The 19681-nt window shown below is 46.6% G+C and overlaps 2 protein-coding genes across 6 annotated transcripts in view; one reads left to right on the top strand and one right to left on the bottom strand.

Annotated features, from left to right (window-relative positions):
• The first annotated feature begins 41 nt into the window (after nucleotides 1-41).
• IL17RB (interleukin 17 receptor B) lies at nucleotides 42-19330 on the top strand. Of its 5 annotated transcripts, XM_019984955.2 has the most exons (11): nucleotides 42-180; nucleotides 1927-1951; nucleotides 2630-2770; nucleotides 4489-4616; nucleotides 5233-5359; nucleotides 7200-7247; nucleotides 8661-8803; nucleotides 9174-9239; nucleotides 10417-10516; nucleotides 11627-11725; nucleotides 14484-19330. In XM_019984955.2, exons 1-11 carry the CDS (start codon nucleotides 121-123, stop codon nucleotides 15041-15043), a joined length of 1497 nt encoding a protein of 498 aa, XP_019840514.2. In that variant the 5' UTR covers nucleotides 42-120; the 3' UTR covers nucleotides 15044-19330. The 5 variants fall into 5 exon arrangements, with proteins under 5 accessions (XP_019840514.2, XP_070632595.1, XP_019840515.2 ...); XM_019984954.2 differs by lacking the exon at nucleotides 1927-1951 and having other exon boundaries at nucleotides 52-180; nucleotides 9177-9239; XM_019984953.2 differs by lacking the exon at nucleotides 1927-1951 and having other exon boundaries at nucleotides 53-180.
• Nucleotides 18115-19681, bottom strand: part of ACTR8 (actin related protein 8) — a 15281-nt gene continuing 13714 nt past the window's right edge. The window contains exons 12-13 of the mRNA XM_019984979.2: nucleotides 19167-19330; nucleotides 18115-18376 (exon numbers count right to left, since the gene is read on the bottom strand). Of these exons, the coding sequence (XP_019840538.1) occupies nucleotides 18233-18376; nucleotides 19167-19330 (308 nt within the window). The 3' untranslated portion in view covers nucleotides 18115-18232. The remainder of the gene's footprint in view (nucleotides 18377-19166; nucleotides 19331-19681) is intronic.

Below are 19681 nucleotides of genomic sequence, written 5' to 3'. Positions count from 1 at the left end.
CGCCCCTACCCGGGCGGTGCTGGGGGAGGCGGAGCCCGGAGGTGTGGCCCCGGGCGCCTGGATAAGAGCGCGGCCCGATGCCGATCCGGACCCCGCGCAGTGGCCGGCGGTGGCCCCGCGATGTCGCTAGTACTGCTGAGCCTGGCCGCGCTGTGCTGTGGGGCCGTGCCTCCGGAGCCGGTAAGCACCCCCTGTCCGCTCCCCTCTCCCGCGTTCCGGTCCCTCAAACCCGGACCCAAACGCGTCCCAACCCATCAGCTCATGCTCCTCCGAGGCGTTCGCAGACGGCCGTCTGAAGCCGGGATCGGGCGTCGGACTGCTTAAGTCTGGGGCGAGGGAATCAGACGGGTTCGGATGTCACCATGCGTTCTTGATCCAGCCATCTATGCTCAATAAGCCTCGTGTCCTCATCTGTCTAACTGAAGGGTCATATCCCTCACTCACCAGGATTTAGTGAAGGACAGCTAAAATAGGGGCCGTAAAATAGCAGCAAAGAGCCTAGCACTTAGTAGGCGTTCACTGTTGTTATTGCCTGGGGTCGCAAGAGCTGCTTCTACATTCCAGTCGCCTTTTTTGCCGTGTTCTTTTTGCTATACTGGGGCCCTTGTCCCCAGAGCTAAGCCCCTGAACTCTGCAGCTTTCCCTTCTTCCCCTGCCTTAAAGGATTGAGGGACTTTTCTGGGTCTTCAAACAAAACCTCATTTGCAAAATAGCGTTTGAAGCTATATTGCTGCCCTTAAGCATAGCATGCAGCATAAAAGCGTGATGTCATTTGCTGATGGAAAGGCATACCCTGCCTTGATGTCTTCAGCTCCTCTCCTTGTCCTGTCTCAGTTCAGAGCCCACCCCCTCACTCCACCGCACCCCTACCTTTCCCCTAGAGGAAGAATTCATTGCTTTTGCAGTACCTGCTACTAGGCCTGTAGCTTGAACTCTGTACAAAGCTTAGAGCTGTGGCTTTGCTTCTTTCTAAAATTTATCTCAGCAGCCCCTTGACAAGAACTTAGCTCCCAGTATCACCATGGTGGCTTGTTTAAAAAACTGTCTGGTGACATCCCTTGGAGTTCAGCTTTAAAAAGACAAAGATGAGCGACTGACAGTTCCACCCAACTCATATTACTCAAATCAACAAAGTCTTGCCTTCTGTCTTCATGGTGTTGAGAAATGTTGAGGCTGCAAGGGCTCAAATTCCAGAGCCGGTGGACTTACCCACACTGTGTCATCTGTGTCACGGGAACTTGCTGCTTCCTTTTAGGTCTTGAATTTTATTCCCAAACCAAAGGACTAATTACTTTTTTTAATAAAAAGACATGAGCAGTTAATCCAAAGGATTTAATATTGGCCTTTCTTAGATACTGATGATATTCTTTATAAGTTCTTTTTAAAAGATAACATGATGAAATCATAGTTGCTTTATGATTTGGTAAATAGTTCGAGTGAGTCCTTTTATATCAGAAGGGGAATTTTTTTAAAGAACCTTGGAAAGGTACCATGGACTGCATTCTTCTGCTCTTCTTGGCACAGCCTGTCTTTAACCTGGGGAAACTCAATAAATATTCTAGACTGTCCTAGAAGGCTACAGTTAGTGTGAAGGGGCCTCTGTGATGGTCCAGAGTTATCCCCTGCTTGTGGCAGGGAAGGCTGAGCTGCAGAGAGGGGTGTAAACCCACCTTTGATCTTTAAGGGAGATGATGGCCAGGCTTGACGTTCAAGTAAATGGTGGTTAATCTATGGCCCATCATAGCCTATCATAGGGCTGCTTAATGTCTCCCAAATTGTGAGGTGGGACCAGATCAGCCTTTCTTTGAACATGCACCACTTGTATATGCATTTAAGGGAAAAGATGGTGTTTTGTCTAATTTGGCAAATGAAGTCTTGTGGTTTGCTGGTATTCAACATGGCACTCAGTTTCTTTCTCTCTTGCAGACAATTCAGTGTGGCTCTGAACCCGGTAGGTGCGCTAGAAACAGGGCTTTACGTCAGAAGTACAGTTGGACTTTCAGGGGACCTGAATCCCGGCAGTAGGTCATCGAAGACCAGGCGCGGGTGAAGCCTCCATCTGCCCAAGGCAGAGCTCCCAGGGTTTCGGGTGGGCTGGTCTCCTGGCTGGAAAGAGGCACAGGAGATCAAGTGCCATGGGAGGGACGTCATTTACACTTGGGAACAGGAAGCCAATGTTTTAGAGAAGAAGGAGTGTTGGAGATGGTAGCATTTAAAGAATGGGTGTGTTTCTGCCCAAGAAATGTGGATGGACAGAGTGAGCTGGAGAAGAGATGGTACTGACAGAGACTAAGGGGTAGGAAGGGGGAGTCATGGGGGTAAGCTGGCTGGAGTCCAGGCTGAGGTGTGGGGGTGGGCAGAAGCGATTCTAATAAACATGTCGAATAAATTAGATACATACATATGTATGAAGGGACCCAGAGTGGGCACATGTGCCCTGTAGGTTGGGCCTAGGAGGTTCAGCATCACCTTGGCTGCACATCAGCCAGCACTGAGAAATGTCTGGCCTGCCTTAGCTGAAAGAAGAGATGAGTTGTGAGTGAGGGGTGGTCACAGTGGGTCATGTAGAGCAAGTGGCATTGGACTGGGCTGGGGAAAGGGTGTCATGGGAAGTTTTGCCTTCTCCCAGGACCGTCTCCAGAATGGATGGTCCGACACACCCTGACCCCAGGAGACCTGAGGGACCTCCGAGTGGAAACTATTAAAAGCAATGTTGACCTGGAGGACTCTCCAATTTTGATGAACATAAGCTGGATCCTCCGGGCAGATGGTAAGTCTGCATCCATCAACGGTAAGGCCCGACATGTCTACTAAAGCAGAAATGGGCAGACTCTGTGGCCCGTGACGTCCCTTCCCGGCATACCCAGCAGAACACATACACGCGTGCCACAGATACACCATACATGCCATGCATGCACCAAAGCCACGGACGAGAATGCGCACAGTAGCAGTATTCACAACAGCCAAAAACAAAACGCCTTCAATGCCTGACAGCAGACTTAGATTCACAAAACGGAATCCAGTATATCAATTAGCATGAATGATTTATAACGATGTGTGGATGACTCTCACAAGCAAAAGAAGCCAGATTCGGGCGTTCATACTTACACCTCTAAACGCAGGCCTGCGGTCCTACCCACCAGATGATTCCACTAACAGAAAGTGCAAAACAGGCAAAACTACTCTATGTAGTCAGAAGTCAGGACAGAGGCTATTCTTGGGTAAAAGTTGCTCAGTTATGTCTGATTATTGGTGATCCTGTGCACTCATTGTAGCCTGCCAGGCTACTCTGTCCATGAGATCCTCAGGCAAGAATGCTGGAATGAGTAGCCATTCCCTTCTCCAGGGGATCTTCCAAACCCAGGGATTGAACTCAGGTTTCCTGCATTGCAGGTGGATTCTTTACCATCTGAACCACCAGAGAAGCCCATTCTTGGGTGGGGAGTGACTGAAAGGAGGCCTGAGGGGCACTCCTGGGGTGTTCCTTGACCTAGGTACTGGCTGCACAAGTGCGAAAACTCATCAGGTGGTGTGCTGGTGTTGGTGTGCTTTTTTACATGTTACACTGCTCTTCATGGAAGGAAGCGGGATAGGGCCAGAGATGATCTTGCAGGTTTAGGAAAACATTCTCTTGGGTAGATAACTTTTCCATCTCCCAAAGGACATCATGGAAGTCCTAGCATTTCTCTGAGGCACTTTGGATGAACCAATACTGGGGGCCTAAAGCTCATGTCTGTAGAGTCCCCTCACTAAATTCCATATGGTCATAGTCTGGGAGTGCCAAGCACGGGGAAGTGAGCGAGCTCCAGTTCCTGCTCAGTCAGGTTCTCAGGGGCCAGGGGGAGGCAGACAGACTGTCAGGGGAATCCTGGAGGGACCTGTACTTCATCTTCGGTGGGGCTGAGGGGAGAGGAGGAGGAGCGGGCCCTGGTGAGACCACAATAAATTAGATGGCATTTGGCTTCATCCCTGGCATAGAGTGAGCTCCTGTGTTTGTTAGCTGTCATTGTAGATGGTGGTGCATGAGTTGGGCCTTGAAGGAGAAAGAGTGACCCTATGCACCCAAGAACAGGAGGAAAAGGCATTGCAGGGATGGATCAGCAAGGATAAAGGTACAGACAGAACAGGTTTGGCTGCTGAAGACACTCTGAGAGGCCTCTGCTCCACACAGCACACCTGTTCCTCTTAACAGAGGTCCAGGATAGTGTAAAGGTAGCCTCCTCTTTGCAGGTGCCTGTGAAACTCAGGCTCACCTATGAGGAGGAAAGGCTTTGGAATCTGAATCCATATGGTCCCTATGACCTTTGTAAGCTATGGCACAGCTCCCTGCAATTCCCAGCCTCGCTTACCCCTTCTGTAAACCGGGAACAATCATAGTGCCTACCTCTGAGAGCCACGGTGAATGTGAAGGCAGGTAGGCTGTCTAGCATCAAATCAGCTACAGAGGAAGCACTAAATACACAACTGCCCTCTTACCCACCTTGGCAGCCAGCATCCGCTTGTTGAAGGCCACCAAGATCTGCGTGATGGGCAAAAGCCACTTCCAGTCCTACAGCTGCATCAGGTGCAATTACACTCAGGCCTTCCAGACTCAGACCAGACCCTCTGGTGGCAAAGTAAGCACTTGGAGACACTTGGGAGGGCTGTCACTAATCTGGGTCCTTTGTTGGGGGTGTGGATTTGTATTCACATACAGGCTGCTGACAGCTACAACCTGGAACCTAGATGTTCGGGTTCAAATCCCACTTTGGGCCATTTCTCTGCTGTGTGCCTTGGGCAAGTTAGCATCCCTGGGCCTCAATTTCCCCATCAGCAAAGTGAGGGAAGTGTTAGTCGCTCAGTCATGTCCAACTCTGTGACTCCATGGACTGTAGCCCGCCAGGCTCCTCTGTTCATGGAATTCTCCAGGCAAGAATACTGGAGTGGGTTGCCATTTCTTTTTCTAGGGGATCTTCCTGACCCAGGGATTGAACCCAGGTCTCCCACATTGTGGGCAAATTCTTTACCGTTTGAGCCAGCAGGGGGGGCCCAAGTGAGGGAAACTGACCCTAAATTATATCCTGGCTCTAGAATTTTACACTTCTCTGATTCTGTGGGTTACACTGGCAAACTGTGTGGGGTCAATTTCCTTAGTAGACATTGGCTAGAGACATAAGTTTTAGCAGTGGGTTAAGGAATGAAATTATAGATGAAAGGACGTGGCAAGTCAAGGGTTCCCGCTTTGCTTTGCAGTGGACGTTTTCCTACATTGGTTTTCCTGTCGAGCTGAACACAGTCTATTTCATTGGGGCCCATAACATCCCCAACGCAAATATGAATGAGGACGGTCCCTCCATGGCTGTGAACTTCACCTCCCCAGGTACACATCCTCGCTCCTGTCTTATCCTCTGTCTTGCTGGGACACCTGATCTGGTATGTGGTTTGGTAGAGACAGGCCAGGTCCCCTGGATGAGATGTTTGGCCTTGCTGAGTCTCGGTTTCCTCATGTGTACTAGGGATACAGCAACTGCATCACTCACAAGGAGAGGACTGAGTCAGGTGAAACGGAGGGGAAAGCCCATTCCTGTGCACTGGGCACTGACTGAGCACTTGACACCCATCATCTCACTCGGGCTGTCAAAACCCCCAAAGTTGGGACAGCCCTGATTTACAGATAAAAGAAACTGGGAGCTTAAGGAAGTTGCCCTGGTTACACACACAGCGCAGTGAAGCTGCTGGTCAAACTCTGGTCCTTCTTGACTGATGCACATCTGCCATTCTCTGCGGTCGACGCAAAACGCTTGTTCCAGCCTCAGCTTCTGGGCAGGATGTGTAGTTTGACCATGTGTGGCTGGTCTCTGAGGATGTACAGGCTCCAGTGGGTCTGCCCCCTGAGCTGGGAGGAGAGGCCGATGGCACTGAGGTGAGCACTGGTTCTTTCCCTTGCTCTATGACACACACTCAGCCCTCTGGTGTCACACCTGCACGATCACACATGGGGTCAGTGTGAGGATGAGACAAGGTCTTCGGTGAGGAGGGCCCAGCAAGGTGCCTGGCCCCAGCAGCTCCCACATCACTCCGGCTCGGGCTGGGTCATCTGTTCTGTCCCCACGCCTGTCCCTGTGCCAGCTGTGCCACTGAAGCCAAATGGGGGCAATTTCCAATCTGTTTGCATTCCTTGGTTCTGGTCTAGTGTATTCTCAGCATCACATCATTTACTACACAGTAGTTCCCAGGTTTCTTGGTGAGACCAAATCTCATTTTAAAAATATTTTGGAATACTTTTATAGAAAAGTTGCAAAGCTAGTACAAAGAGTTCCCATATAGTGCTCACCCAGTTTCTTACTGTTGATAAAGGCTTTTCTTTTACATAGGATATGTTACCACAATCTATTAGTCAAAACTAAGAGTCCAGCACTGGTATTTCTATGAACTAAAGTCCAGACTTTATTTGGATTTCATCTGCTTTTCCACTAATGTCGTCTTTCTGTCCCAGTGGCATTTAGTCCCCGGTGTCTTCATCTCATCTGGTCTGTGGCGGTCTCTTAGTGTTTCCGTGTTTCACGACCATGGGTCTTGAGGAGTGATGGCCATGCCTCCTGCAGGATGTTCCCCCGATCTGGGCTTGTCAGGTGTTTGTCTCATGATCAGACTGGGGATATAGGAGTTTGATGAGAATTCTACACAGGTGAAGCAGTCTTCCTGTGGCGCCTGTGGGGCGGGTGACATGCACAGGGCCTCACGGGTGATGCTCACCTGTGTCACTGTTGAGTGGTGTCTTGCCAGGTTTCTCCATGTAATCTAGTATCTTTCCCTTCCCCAGCTCTAGTTTTTGGAAACAAATCACTAAGCCTACCCCACCCTGGGGCGGAGGGGCACAGAGTAGGATTAAGCTCCACCTCTTGGAAGGGGCAGTATCTACACGTAATACCGAACCTCATTTTTCAAGAATGGCTGGTTTCGAGGTCTTCTCTTGGGGATCACAGATAGCATTCTGATAAAGGCTGTATTCAAATTAGATTCTGGTTATCATTTCGCAGGTAGATAGTCTTCTGTTTAACAGTATGTTAGCATCTTATTTACATCTGCTATCTGCCCTCATCGGAAATGTTCTGGCAATTCATTACAGGTGTGTAAGCATGTGTTGTGCGCACACGTGTTGGCACTGGGGTGGAGCAGGGTTACTTTTTTCTAAAATGTGAAAACTTTCAAATTTCCAGGGTGCCTGGACCACGTAATGAAATATAAAAAAAAATGCATCGAGGCAGGTAAGTAAATTCAGCATTTGCTTTTGTTATGAGAAGAAATCCATAGCTCGAGCCAGCACAGCTCAATCAGACTTTTTACGATGAAGGAACTGAGGCCTAGAGTAGGTCTGCTCAGTGAAGGCTGATCCCCAACCTGACAAACTCTTGGTAGGTTTATGCGGTGAGCAAGTCACAGGAAAAACAGCCCATTCCCTTGATTAAAGTAACATTTTAGCCCCAAACAAAGGCCCTCTCTGCCTGGATGGGACTCCATGAAAGTCCTCCGCCCGCTCAGACACCAGCACCACTGAGCTGTGGCCACAGGGACCTACCTGGATTTGCAAACATTCAAGGTGGCAGCATTAGCTAAAGTAATGGCCTAGAAGCATGCTCCCAACCTGTGACCTCACAGGGGTCACAGCTCACAGGCAGCCTGTTAGAAACTGCCCCTACCCTCTGATTTTTGAAATAAGCCCCTTCAGGTTAATCAGTCCCAACCATCCAATTTCCAAGGTGTTTACAAGGATTTCTGTGCATTTCTGGGTAATGATAGTCTTAGGTGCTAATGAGGCTAATGGTTTGGAGGTACCAGCCCCTGTCTTTTAGGCACCCCCGCCCCACAGGCATCCTTGTGAACCCCAGCAGGCCGAGCATGTGTCTCCCGCTGATGGTGGACTTGGAGCTTGCGCCTCCTTGTAGCCCCCTGCCGGCATCTGGAGCGGCGGACCCTTTGGGGTGTAGGGGGCCCGAGGGCCTTGAATCAGTCCTGGGACCCAACCCCTAAAGACAGTAAGATAGTTGGGAGTGAGGGCTTGAAATGGCCTCCTGGGTGGGGAAAATAATGCATGCTCTTCTATATCATGTTCCTGGAAATGAACCAAGTGCTGATTTGCAAGGCACATGATTGAAACAACTGGCTTTTCTCACAGAGTAGACCTGTCAGGGTATTCTGTTAAGCCATGAGGCACTTCCTTATTTCCTGACATTCGGTTAAGCTGGGGCAAAGCAGGCTGATGGATGGAGTTCTGGAATCCAGAGTATTCTAGCTCTAGCTGAATTCACTCGCTCTATAAACTCAGACATGTCTCCTAAGCTGTGGCTCTTGCTCCCCATCCCAGAAAGGGAGAAATCCTGACCCCCAGCCCTTCACTCCAAATGGATGCCGAGAGCAGAAGAGAGCAGTAGAACCTGGCCTGTGCCTCCCATCACTGTCAGCCCAGGGAAGCTGTTTTCAGCAAAGCAGTGACGTGGGGTCACTAAACTTTCTTGGGCAGCAGGTTACTCTGAGATGATAAATAAAAGACACGCTGTGTAGTAGCTTGTATCTCGTGGAGGTGTGCCTCAGAACAGACATCTGTTTTGGTCAAGCCCTTTCGGGGACTTAACTGAGGGCTCAGTTTGCAGCTCCATCCTTGTGATTCTCCTGACTCACAGGAAGTCTGTGGAAGCCAAACATCACCGCTTGCAAGAGGAGCGCGAACACGGTGGAAGTGAATTTTACCACCAGTCCCCTTGGAGACAGATACATGGCGCTCATCCAAAGTACCGCCGTGATTGGGACTTCCTACGTGTCAGAGGTGCTTTCTTCCCCTCATGTCCTCAAGACCAGTCCTGTCCTCCACCCCCAGCTCTCCTTCCCTTGGGGAACTTCCCTGGACAGACTCTTTTGAGAGAGCAACAGGCAGGACTGACTGATACACAAACGTGCTGGGCTATTTTGATTAATTAAAAAAAACAAAACCAAGCCCCCTGGGGGCATCTCTGGAAACATCCCTGTGAACCTAAAACCCACCAAAGGTAGAGGTCTCAGAAGTACAGAGTGCATCTGGCTCACGCAAATTAACGAGTTCCAGTCAGTCTGGGAAGAGCAGTGGCTTCACTGGCAGTCTTTAACCTACTCCCTCCTATGCTCCTAATTCTTGATTTTGTCTCACTCACCTGCACCAGAAGGAACTAACTCGAACTTCCGTGGTGGTTCACGTGACTGGGGAGAGTGAAGGTGCTGTGGTCCAGGTAAAGCTGAACAAGATGCTCTGGCGGGGACAGAACGGGGCTCACTGACCCACTGCACCGCCACTCGCTGCTTTTGAGCGGTCCGTTCTGGTTGGAGCAGATGCGTTCTCTCCTCGGCTCGCTTCTGCCAGCAGCCTCTCTGCCATTATGTGATGTTGATGGGGAATCCATGAGGTCAGGAAGGTGAACTTATTGTCAAGGTCCCTTTGGCTTCTGTGAGTGGCTGATGACTTTCCAATATGTTTTTATTCCCATTTGCTGTCACAGAGCCACAAAGGAATTCTGAGACAGGAATACCATTTTGTTATCCCAAGCCTCCATTTCCACTGCAAAATGAAGTAAAATTCCTGATCGGTTTATGAACTTTGAAGGGCAACTCTGTCCTCTCGGGACCAGTGATTAGTCCACTGGAGAACGGAAGTCAGACCAGCAGATGCTCTCAGGGCTCTTTCTGCTCCGAGTTCATGTTATTGAGGGTCCCACTGGAACAGAGCCACACCCAAGATATAAGACTCTTTTGTTCTTCATTCCTGGGGACATAAAGGCAGCACTCAGACATGCCCAGGGGAGCAGATACCCATCAGCATGTTAGAACTGCACCTCTTTTCTAAGGAACCAGACTCTCCTAGTCCCAAGGGACTTAAAAGTGCTGATTAGGTCAAGAGGCGTCCCACTGCCCTATTTTTTGAGGACATATTTATGTATTAGGATGCGACCTAACCCTTTTAGATAAGGAAACTAACCTCTTAGTGGGCATCCCGTGTGGCTCAGTGGTAAAGAATTTGCCTGCCAATGCAAAAGATGCGGGTTTGATTCGAGTCGGGAGGATTCCCTGGAGAAGGAAGTGGCAACCCACTCCAGTATTCTTGTCGGGGAAATCCCATGGATAGAGCAGCTTGGTGGGCTACATACAGTTCATGGGGTTGCAGTCGGACACAACTGAGCATGCAAAACCTCTCAGCAACATGTACAAAGTTTAGATCCATAACCCAGGAGTTGTAGGAGGTGTCTGGTCTTAGGTCACTGGTCTGGATTTTAGGGCTTTATAACAGAAGTATGACCAAGGGAAAAAAAAATGCCTTACTACAATGCCAGAGAGGGGTTGAAGCTAGGAAAAAAGGGATGAGAAGTTCTGGTGAAAAGTAGGAATAATGCTAAGCCCCTTGCTTCTCCTTAGCTGACTCCGTATTTCCATACCTGTGGCAACGACTGCATCCGACAAAGAGGAACCGTGGTGCAGTGCCCACAAACGGGAGTCTCTTCTCCTCAGGATCATGGTAGGTGCCCAGCACAGAGCCTCAGGACAGGAAGGACCCCAGCCCTACCCCATTCAGAATGCAACAGGCTGGGGGTGTGGGGGTAGAGTGAGAGAGGGTCCTGGCCTGTGGGTGCTGAACAGGGTGCAGGGAAAGATAGCGGTTCTGTGCCCAACAGCTACAATAGGAATAGGAATGAGGCTTCATTTATGAGATCAAGATCCTGACCAAGCAGGACATACAGAAGAAGGGAAAGAAAAAAAATCAGTGGTGCAAAATAGATGTTCAGAACACCCCAAGGGTCTGCTGAAAAACGTCAGTGGTGTAAAAGGACTGAGTGAATGAAGGAACGTGCATTTCACTGCATTTTGACTTTCTTATCTGTCTCAGTAGCCCAGGGCCGGCTGTTACTGTAACTCGATGCGGCCACACAGACATTTGGATAACAAATTAGGAATAGTGGCCCCGGGGAGACACACCTCGTTGGTGCCTGAGAGCAGCCTGTTCTGGAGAATGTCTCTCTGGATTTAATGATGTTAGTTCTTTCAAATTAAATGCTTCCGGAACTAGCCCGGCATAGGGTCAAAAGTTGGAAGGTGCTGTTTTTAGATACCCAGCCTCCTGACAATCCTGCTGTGTGGGCACAGTGCCGACGGATTCCTGAGCAGTTTCACACCCTGGAGCTTAACTGACTCTCAGCATTCCTGTGACCGGGTGGCATTACCCTCACATTTGTCAGTCTGACAGAACAGCCTTTAAAGATGCCCTCTATGCATACTATGTATTATATGAAGTAATTGCACCCGGAATAACATTAATTCATCAAAGAACAACAACAAAAAAAACCTGAATGTAAACTCTGGTTACCACAGTGAAAATGTGGAGTAAAAGGCCAAAGTGATTTTGAAGGACCATTCCTAAACTCCTGGGCCCCCTCTCCTTTTTGAGCATCTACTGAAAGACCTGGACACTCTATAAAAAAAAAAATACCGATCTGCAGAGATCTACTGACTGTTGGCTTTGAAGGAACCCAAACTTGTCTACAAAGCGTCAAATAAAAATTTTAGTCTTCAAATAAGAGAAAAATCTGGTTGTGTGCTGCTTAAGATAAATAAATTCTGTTCTCCCCAGACAGAAGTGTGCTGGGTGGCTGGCTGCCTCTCCTCCTGTCCGCTCTGCTTGTGGCTACATGGGTGCTGGTGGCTGGCATCTATCTGATCTGGAGGCACGGTAAGGGTTATAATTCAGCTCTTTAAAGAATGACGCTGATTTTTTCTTTTAAAGGAGCTTCCTCCAGAGGCAATCACATTTTGGCATCAGAATAGAGTCAGACAACATTTATTTAATACCTTAGAGCTCTCCTAAAGACTGATCACACCTGCAAGGGTAAAGCAAAGGTTGGGACTCAGGATTTCACTCACCTTTTTAAGTCACCTTTTTCTTTAAATCACTGAGGCACCTACCAAGACTGAAATGGTCCAAAGATAGCTAATAACAAACTGCCCCTTATTCGAGATAGCTGATCTACGCTAGTTCCTACTTTTTAAAATAAATTCTTCCAAGGCGTAAGAAAAACACTGTGGCAAGAATACACAGGAGAACTGTACAAAAAAGACCTTCACGACCCAGATAGGCACGATGGTGTGGTCACTCACCTAGAGCCAGACATCCTGGAGTATGAAGTCAAGTGGGCCTTAGGAAGCATACAACGAACAAAGCTGGTGGATGTGATGGAATTCTAGCTAAGCTATTTCAAATCCTAAAAGATGATGCTGTGAAAGTGCTGCACTCAATATGCCAGCAAATTTGGAAAACTCAGCAGTGGCCACAGGACTGGAAAAGGTCAGTTTTCATTCCAATCCCAAAGAAGGGCAATGCCAAAGAATGCTCAAACTACCGCACAATTGTATTCATTTCACATGCTAGCAAAGTAATACTCTAAGTTCTCCCAGCTAGGCTTTAACAGTATATGAACCTAGAACTTCCAGATGTTCAAGCTGGATATAGAAAAGGCAGAGGAACCAGAGATCAAATTGCCGACATCCACTGGATCATAGAAAAAGCAAGAGAATTCCAGAAAAAACATCTGCTTCATTGACTATGCTAAATCCTTTGACTGTGTGTATGGATCACAACAAACTGGAAAATTCTTACAGAGATGGGAATACCAGATGACCATATCTGCCTCCTGTGAAACCTGTATGCAGGTCAAGAAGCAACAGTTAGAAGTGGACATGGAACAACAGACTGGTTCCAAATTGGGAAAGGAGTACATCAAGGCTATATATTGTCACCCTGATTGTTTAACTTATATGCAGAGTACATCATGTGAAATGCCAGGCTGGATAAAGTGCAAGCTGGAATCAAGATCACTGGGAGAAATATCAATCACCTCAGATATGCAGATGACACCTTATGGCAGAAAGTGAAGAAGAACTAAAGAGCCTCTTGATGAAAGTGAGAGAGAAGAGTGAAAAAGCTACCTTAAAACTCAACATTTAAAAATGAAGATCATGGCATCCGGTTCCATCACTTCATGGTAAAGAGATGGGGAAACAATGGAAACAGTGACAGACTTTCTTTTCTTGGGCTCCAAAATAAATGCTGATGGTGACTGCGGCCATGAAATTAAGATGCTTGCTCCTTGGAAGAAAAGCAGTAACAAACCTAGACAGCATATTAAAAAGCAGAGACATTACTTTGCTGACAAACGTCCGTATAGTCAAAGCTATGTTTTTTCCAATAGTCATGTAGGGATGTGAAAGTTGGGCCATAAAGAAGGGTGAGCACCGAAGAATTGATGCTTTTGAACTGTGGTGTTGGAGAAGACTCTTGAGAGTCCCTCGGACTACAAGGAGATCAAACCAGTCAATCCTAAAGAAAATAAACGCTGAATATTTACTGGAAGGACTGATGCTGAAGCTGAAGCTCCAATACTTTGGTCACCTGATGGGAACAGCTGACTCATTAGAAAAGACACTAGTGCTGGGAAAGATCGAAGGCAGGAGGAAAAGGGATGACAGAGGACGAGATGGTTGGATGGCAACACTGACTCAATCGACAGGAGTTTGAGCAAACTCCGGAAGTTGGTGATGGGCAGGGAAGCCTGGCATGCTGCAGTCCATGAGGGTGGCAAAGAATTGGATACGACTGAGTGACTGAACAACAAGGATCTTGCCAACCCCAAAACACTGAACACTTGAATGAGAAATCAGATATCAGTATTGATATAAACTGCTAGGGGGAGGCCCACTGATAACCTCTGCTTTCCCCTCCCCTCCACACACAGACATGGAAATGCAGCGTTTGAGCTGTCTGTGATGTTACAGATAGAACAAGATTAATCCCGTGTTCTTTCTTAGGTAAGCAAGCTGTATCGAACTCTGACCTTAGAAATACTTCTATTAGTGGGAATTGTTTGACCTGTATCTATTCATTACAGTAGTTTCATAACTAGCTTCCATTCTGTACCATGTATAGGACAGAATTCCAGTTGACCAGCTGAAATGACCTACCACTTAACCTTATGTAACTGTAAAGAAACCCTACCACCTACAGGTAGAAGATGGAATTACTACTTAGTTGACGCAACTCAAAACATGATGTGAAAGGGCAGAGGTCAGCTGTCCTTTTTATGTATGGCACTGAAAATCCTACAGTTACAACCACCCACCTGAAACAGAGTACTCTGAACCTAAATAGTTTCTGTGAATTTATGTGAAAAGGGATGGGCTTGATCAAGAGAACTCAGTGACAGGGACTTAGAAAATAAATCTTTTGCAGCATCTTTAAGGTTTAAGTACTGGTATATTTCAGATCATGTGTATGAAAGGAACTTTAGGGATATTTTCCTCTCTGGCAGTAGTAACACCTCTGATGCTCAGCCAGTGTGCCCTAGCAAGGGGTCATTTATCTGCCATGGTTTCGACTGGCGTGAAAGCCTGTTACTTGCTGTGCAGAGATGACATAATGCTTCTCTCCCCCACAGAAAGGATCAAGAAGACTTCCTTCTCAACTACCACGCTACTGCCCTCCATTAAGGTTCTTGTGGTTTACCCTTCTGAAATATGCTTCCATCACACAGTTTGTTACTTCACTGAGTTTCTTCAAAACCGCTGCAGAAGTGAAGTTATCCTTGAGAAGTGGCAGAAAAAGAAAATAGCCGAGATGGGTCCCGTGCAGTGGCTTACCACTCAGAAGCAAGCAGCGGATAAGGTCATTTTCCTTCTTTCCAATGGTAACACCACGTGCGATGGTAACTGTGATGAGAAGGAGGGCGGCCCCTGTGAGAGCTCCCGAGACCTGTTCCACCTCGCTTTTAACCTCTTCTGCAGTGATCTGAGAAGCCAGGCTCATCTGCACAAATACGTGGTGGTCTACTTCAGAGAGGGTGACATCGCAGACAGCTACAGGGCACTCAGCGTCTGCCCCACGTACCGCCTCACGAAGGACGCTACAGGTTTCTGTGCAGAGCTCCTCCGTGCCAAGCAGCATGTGTCGGTGGGGAGAAGGTCACGCGCCTGTCACTACAGCTGCTGCTCCCTGTAGCCCAGCCACGAAGCAGGAGACCCTAAAGCCTTCTGACCCCTCCAATCACAGGGAAAAAAGGGTCTGTAAGCATCTCAAGTTTACCATATAGGCTACTTGCAGGGAGGATTACAGCTGAACCCTGAACAACCCAAGGGTGCTGACCCCTCTGCAGCGGAAAATCCAGGGAGAACTTCACAGTCCATCATCTCTATCCATGGCTCAACCATCTGCAGATGTGTAGTGCATTACTTACTGAAAAAAATGCACTTAAGTGTATCTGCCCAGTTCAGACTTGTACTGTTCAAGAGTCAACCATATGTATATCTGCTTGAGCAAAAGGAATAGGGAGGATTTACAACAGGATAATTTATAAAGGAATATATACACCTTAATCTAGTAATTAAATGTTATACCAATAAAATTGTTATAAATATTACCAAAGACTGTGACATTAAAAACGGAAACTAAATTTATAACTCTAAACCTCAATTTCATATCTACAAATCAGGAACACTGTACAACTATAGCCACAGTGATAATCAGTAATAAAGCATTTCCCACCTGAACATCCAGTCCTGAATAGGGCATGCCCTGCAGAGTAGGTAGAACTGTTTAGCTCTGTAACTAAGTTTAATTAATGAAGGCCAAAACTGAGAGTCCTCACTAGTTCAATAACTTCTTAGGTGAAAAACCCTCTATAACACACAAAAATCTTTATAACAGACATAGGGAATAACAGGCTGCGCCGATCTTTGCTGACCATGTGCCCTACTCTGTGTGGAAACACTTCTACACCTGGTGTTTGCATAGGACCCTCCCTCTGAACCAGCTGAACTAGCCTCATGTCCTACCTGACTCTTGGGCAGGGGATTTTTAACATCAACAAAATATATCACTTACAGAGCTGACGTCTACCTTTGCCCAAAGTTACCCATTAGAAGTAACTGTCAGAATTCAGAGTTTGTTGACTATACGTAACTTTTCATGTTCAAAACAAAAATAATTCCTATGTTGAAGTTAGCCCTCTTGAAGTAATTAATTTTTTATAAATGAGTTATTATACTGTTTTACTTAAGTAAAAAAACAGAATCTACCTTGGCATTACAGAACATAGAGATGGGTGGCATTTTAAGTCTTCCAATTTTTTTTACTTTTCTCAAAGCATCTTTTCCTTAATGCAGAAGTCACCAAAAGTTGGTTATATTACCATTTGTATTTTTCTAGGAAAGCCTGTCTCTCTCACACAGTGCAAGCCTGCATCTGCTCTAGAATGTGGATCAGTTTCAGGTGGACGACTGTTAAAATGTTTTTGTCGAGTATCCCTAAAGGGCCATGCCACTCCTCTGATACATGCCTGGCTGCTGCTGCTGCTAACTCACTTCAGTCGTGTCCGACCCTGTGCGACCCCATAGACGGCAGCCCACCAGCCTCCCCCGTCCCTTGGATTCTCCAGGCAAGAACACTGGAGTGGGTTGCCATTTCCTTCTCCAACACATGAAAGTCAAAAGTGAAAGTGAAGTCGCTCAGTCGTGTCCGACTCTTAGCGACCCCATGGACTGCAGCCTACCAGGCTCCTCCGTCCATGGGATTTTCCAGGCGAGAGTACTGAGTGGGGTGCCATTGCCTTCTCCGGATACATATCTTACAAAGACCAAAAAAAAGAAGCAGAGTGTACAGCTTCACAAGCAAATAATTAGTAATGCCTGAGGCAAAACAGTTACTGTGGTAAAGCTCACTTACTTGTCGTGTTCAGTTTGCATGGTGCTTTTAAGCGCTGATAGTAAAAAATGGCCATGACCTATGTCAAAACATGGACCAGAAACAAACTTCCTCTGAATCAACCTCTACCAGTTTTGAGAGCAAATTGCTATTATGTGAAGAGCTATTATACACAGAATTCATTATGCTTTTAGAACTAGGTAGCTAGTATTAAATTGTGTTCAAACAATCCAGAAATGTAAAATCATAGTGTATAAACTTAATTAAAAATTAAAAAAAAATAAAAATTAAAATAGCATACAGTTTTCAGATTGAGGGCAAGCATCCCAAAGAAGAGAAGCAAGTTAAAATTTTGTCACATTGGCAGGCTCTTCTTTGTTTCCAACCTGCTGAGCACACACTCAAGATAATCCTATTTATTTAAAATACTCTAATATTTCTCCATGTCCTAAACTTCCAGCCATCCTTTTTTTTTTTTTGGCCCAAATGTTTACGGGGTCTTACTGCCCTGACCAAGGATTGAACCTATGATCATAGCAGTGAATTCGCTGACTCCTAACCAGTGGACCGCCAGGGAAAGCTCCCAACCATCCTTGTTTCTGTATTCCACTGGCCTGAGTCTCTTACCTTCACCTACTTTTTCTTTCTGCCAGTCCCACCCCCAGCCCCAGTTCTAGAGATCATACTGAACAAGAAGTACTCTGAGAACTTTCACTTGTTTTTCAGGTCAAGGAAGACTGAGGAGCTACTGATTAAGTTAGTAATTATGACAGGTATCTTGTCTAAATTATATATAAACCATTTCTATTTGGCTTTAGGAAGAAAATGAGTTTGCCTTTTCTGTTTCTGTTCTGGTCAAATAGTGACTGGTTTCCTTTCCCAAGCCCACCCCAGATCATGTGGGTAACAAAAGCCAACCAGCCCAACCTTAAATCTTTGCTCTGGAAATCTGGACCTGAATGGGCCCCGCTACTTTTTGTAATCCAAGAGAAAATTTTAAAAATGGAAAGAAACAACAACAAAAATACCTTTTTTTCCCCACGGAATTTTAGCAGCATACAGAAGTCATGACATACGTTTATGCTGTACAAGAGGGAAAATGTGTAATCAGACATTTCTCACAATTCAGGTACTCACACACCCACCCTTCATGGGTACCCGAGACTGCCTAACACTCAGAAGTCAACCTAAAGGAAGGGCTTCACCACCTGAGAGCCACTCTACTGCAGCAACAGACATCATCGGGAGTCTGAGACCCCGAGGAAAAGCAGGAAAATTCACCACGGAAGACTAAGTTCATATTTATTCTCAAATGTCCTGACTGCAAAAGCAGCTTATTTTTTTACACCAATGTAATGTGTTCAACCAAAAAAAGTTAAGATTCCTTTATTTTCATGAAACTGAAAAGCACCTAAGTCAATAAATTATACTAAGTCTTTTATACCACAAGGTCTGTGTTGGTCTTCAACAGCGACTTTTCTGTCCATCTCACCACACGAAAGCAGCTCGCTCTCGTAGCATGCGGACGCCAAAGCGCTGCCACTCTCTCTGATAAATCCACAGTTCCTGTGTGGTATCCAAACAAGCCAACACTGCCCCTCCTTTCCAGGCAATCAGCCGGGGATCCATGTCCTAGAGAAGAAATGACAAAGATATTTCAATGAAAACGGACAAGACATATGATTAATCATTTACTGGAATTTAGGGGCAGACTCATGCAGGACCTATGAACTAACCACAGATATTTTCTATTTCAGTTCACAAGAAAATTTTTTGGTTTTTATTACTAAAGATGCTATTATTCACTACTTACTATTATTCCACTAATAGTCCCTATAGGCCAGACCATTTCTAAGGAAATAACTTATTTTGAAATTTGAGTGGAATGAATATATCCCATAACCTCTCCCTCTGAATGAATCTCCCTCTGAATGAGAATTAAACAGAAATATTCCCCGGAATTGTCAGTGAGAATGATAAAATACAGACACAATCTGTTTCTAAATTGCTGTGTTTATGGTTTCCATGACAGTTCAAACCAAAAAGATCCTTGAAGATCACCTGGTCTAGGGCCCAGCAGATTCTCAATATGAAAGAGATGAAAATGGACTTGTTCTAGTTGACAGTGTGAGTACAGTCAGTCTTCTCCTTGCCCACCCCGTCCTTTGACAAAGTCAGAAGTCGGTCATGCTGATCTGGAGAACACAGCAGGGACTGAAAGCCAGTAATCCAGTCCCTGAGTCCAGAGCTCCTTCCACCACATCTGTGTGACCTGCTGAAAGTCATTTTTCTACTTGGCCCAAGCCCTCGAGAACGCCCCACACACAGCCTCATGCCTCCCAGGATTTTCTCTGTCCACATACAACTACAAATAATGCTGTTTCACTGGAAAAGAGTCTGACCTGCACCATGTACAACATACCTTGGGCCTTGTGATCACATCTACATTTTCAATAATTCGCCTGAATGAAGGTGGCATTTTATTGAGAATTCTGTGCTGCAGAAATTCTTGGGCTTTATGAAACATCAAACCACCTCCCACCACCAGGATGGAGCTGTACATCTTCTTTTTGGTTTCATCAGATGCTGAAAAGACAGAGAAATCCCTTTCATGCTTTCTCTCTGTATCTACCACCACCCTAGGCCAAGCCACCATCATCTATTGCTTGATAATGGCAGGAGCCCCTCAAAGCGCTCTCCCCCACCTATCTTCGATGATGCTACAATGCAGCCAGAGGAACCCTGCAAAGCACAAAACCTGAGCAAGCTGCTGTCCCCACACATGCCCCGCCCCCAACCCTGCTACTAGCAGGATCAGGACCTCAACCTCTAAGGGGGCTACAAAGTCCAGTGTGGTGTGTACCGGCCCCTCCCACAGCCTCACTCTGCTCCCCAGTCACACTGGCCTTTACACAGGCTGCTTCTTCTACCTAGAAT

The sequence above is a fragment of the Bos indicus genome, chromosome 22 (assembly GCF_029378745.1).
Source record: "Bos indicus isolate NIAB-ARS_2022 breed Sahiwal x Tharparkar chromosome 22, NIAB-ARS_B.indTharparkar_mat_pri_1.0, whole genome shotgun sequence".
Lineage (NCBI taxonomy): Eukaryota > Metazoa > Chordata > Mammalia > Artiodactyla > Bovidae > Bos > Bos indicus.
Note: the sequence above shows the minus strand (reverse complement) of the source record. Positions and strands in the feature narration are given on the sequence as shown.

Coding starts and splice junctions, on each gene's coding strand:
- IL17RB (XM_019984953.2), top strand. CDS start 78: ATGCCGATCCGGACCCCGCGCAGTGGCCGGCGGTGGCCCCGCGATGTC. Junction 4,617..5,232: donor CCAGACCCTCTGGTGGCAAA/GTAAGCACTTGG, acceptor TTTGCTTTGCAG/TGGACGTTTTCCTACATTGG. Junction 8,804..9,173: donor GGACTTCCTACGTGTCAGAG/GTGCTTTCTTCC, acceptor CACCTGCACCAG/AAGGAACTAACTCGAACTTC.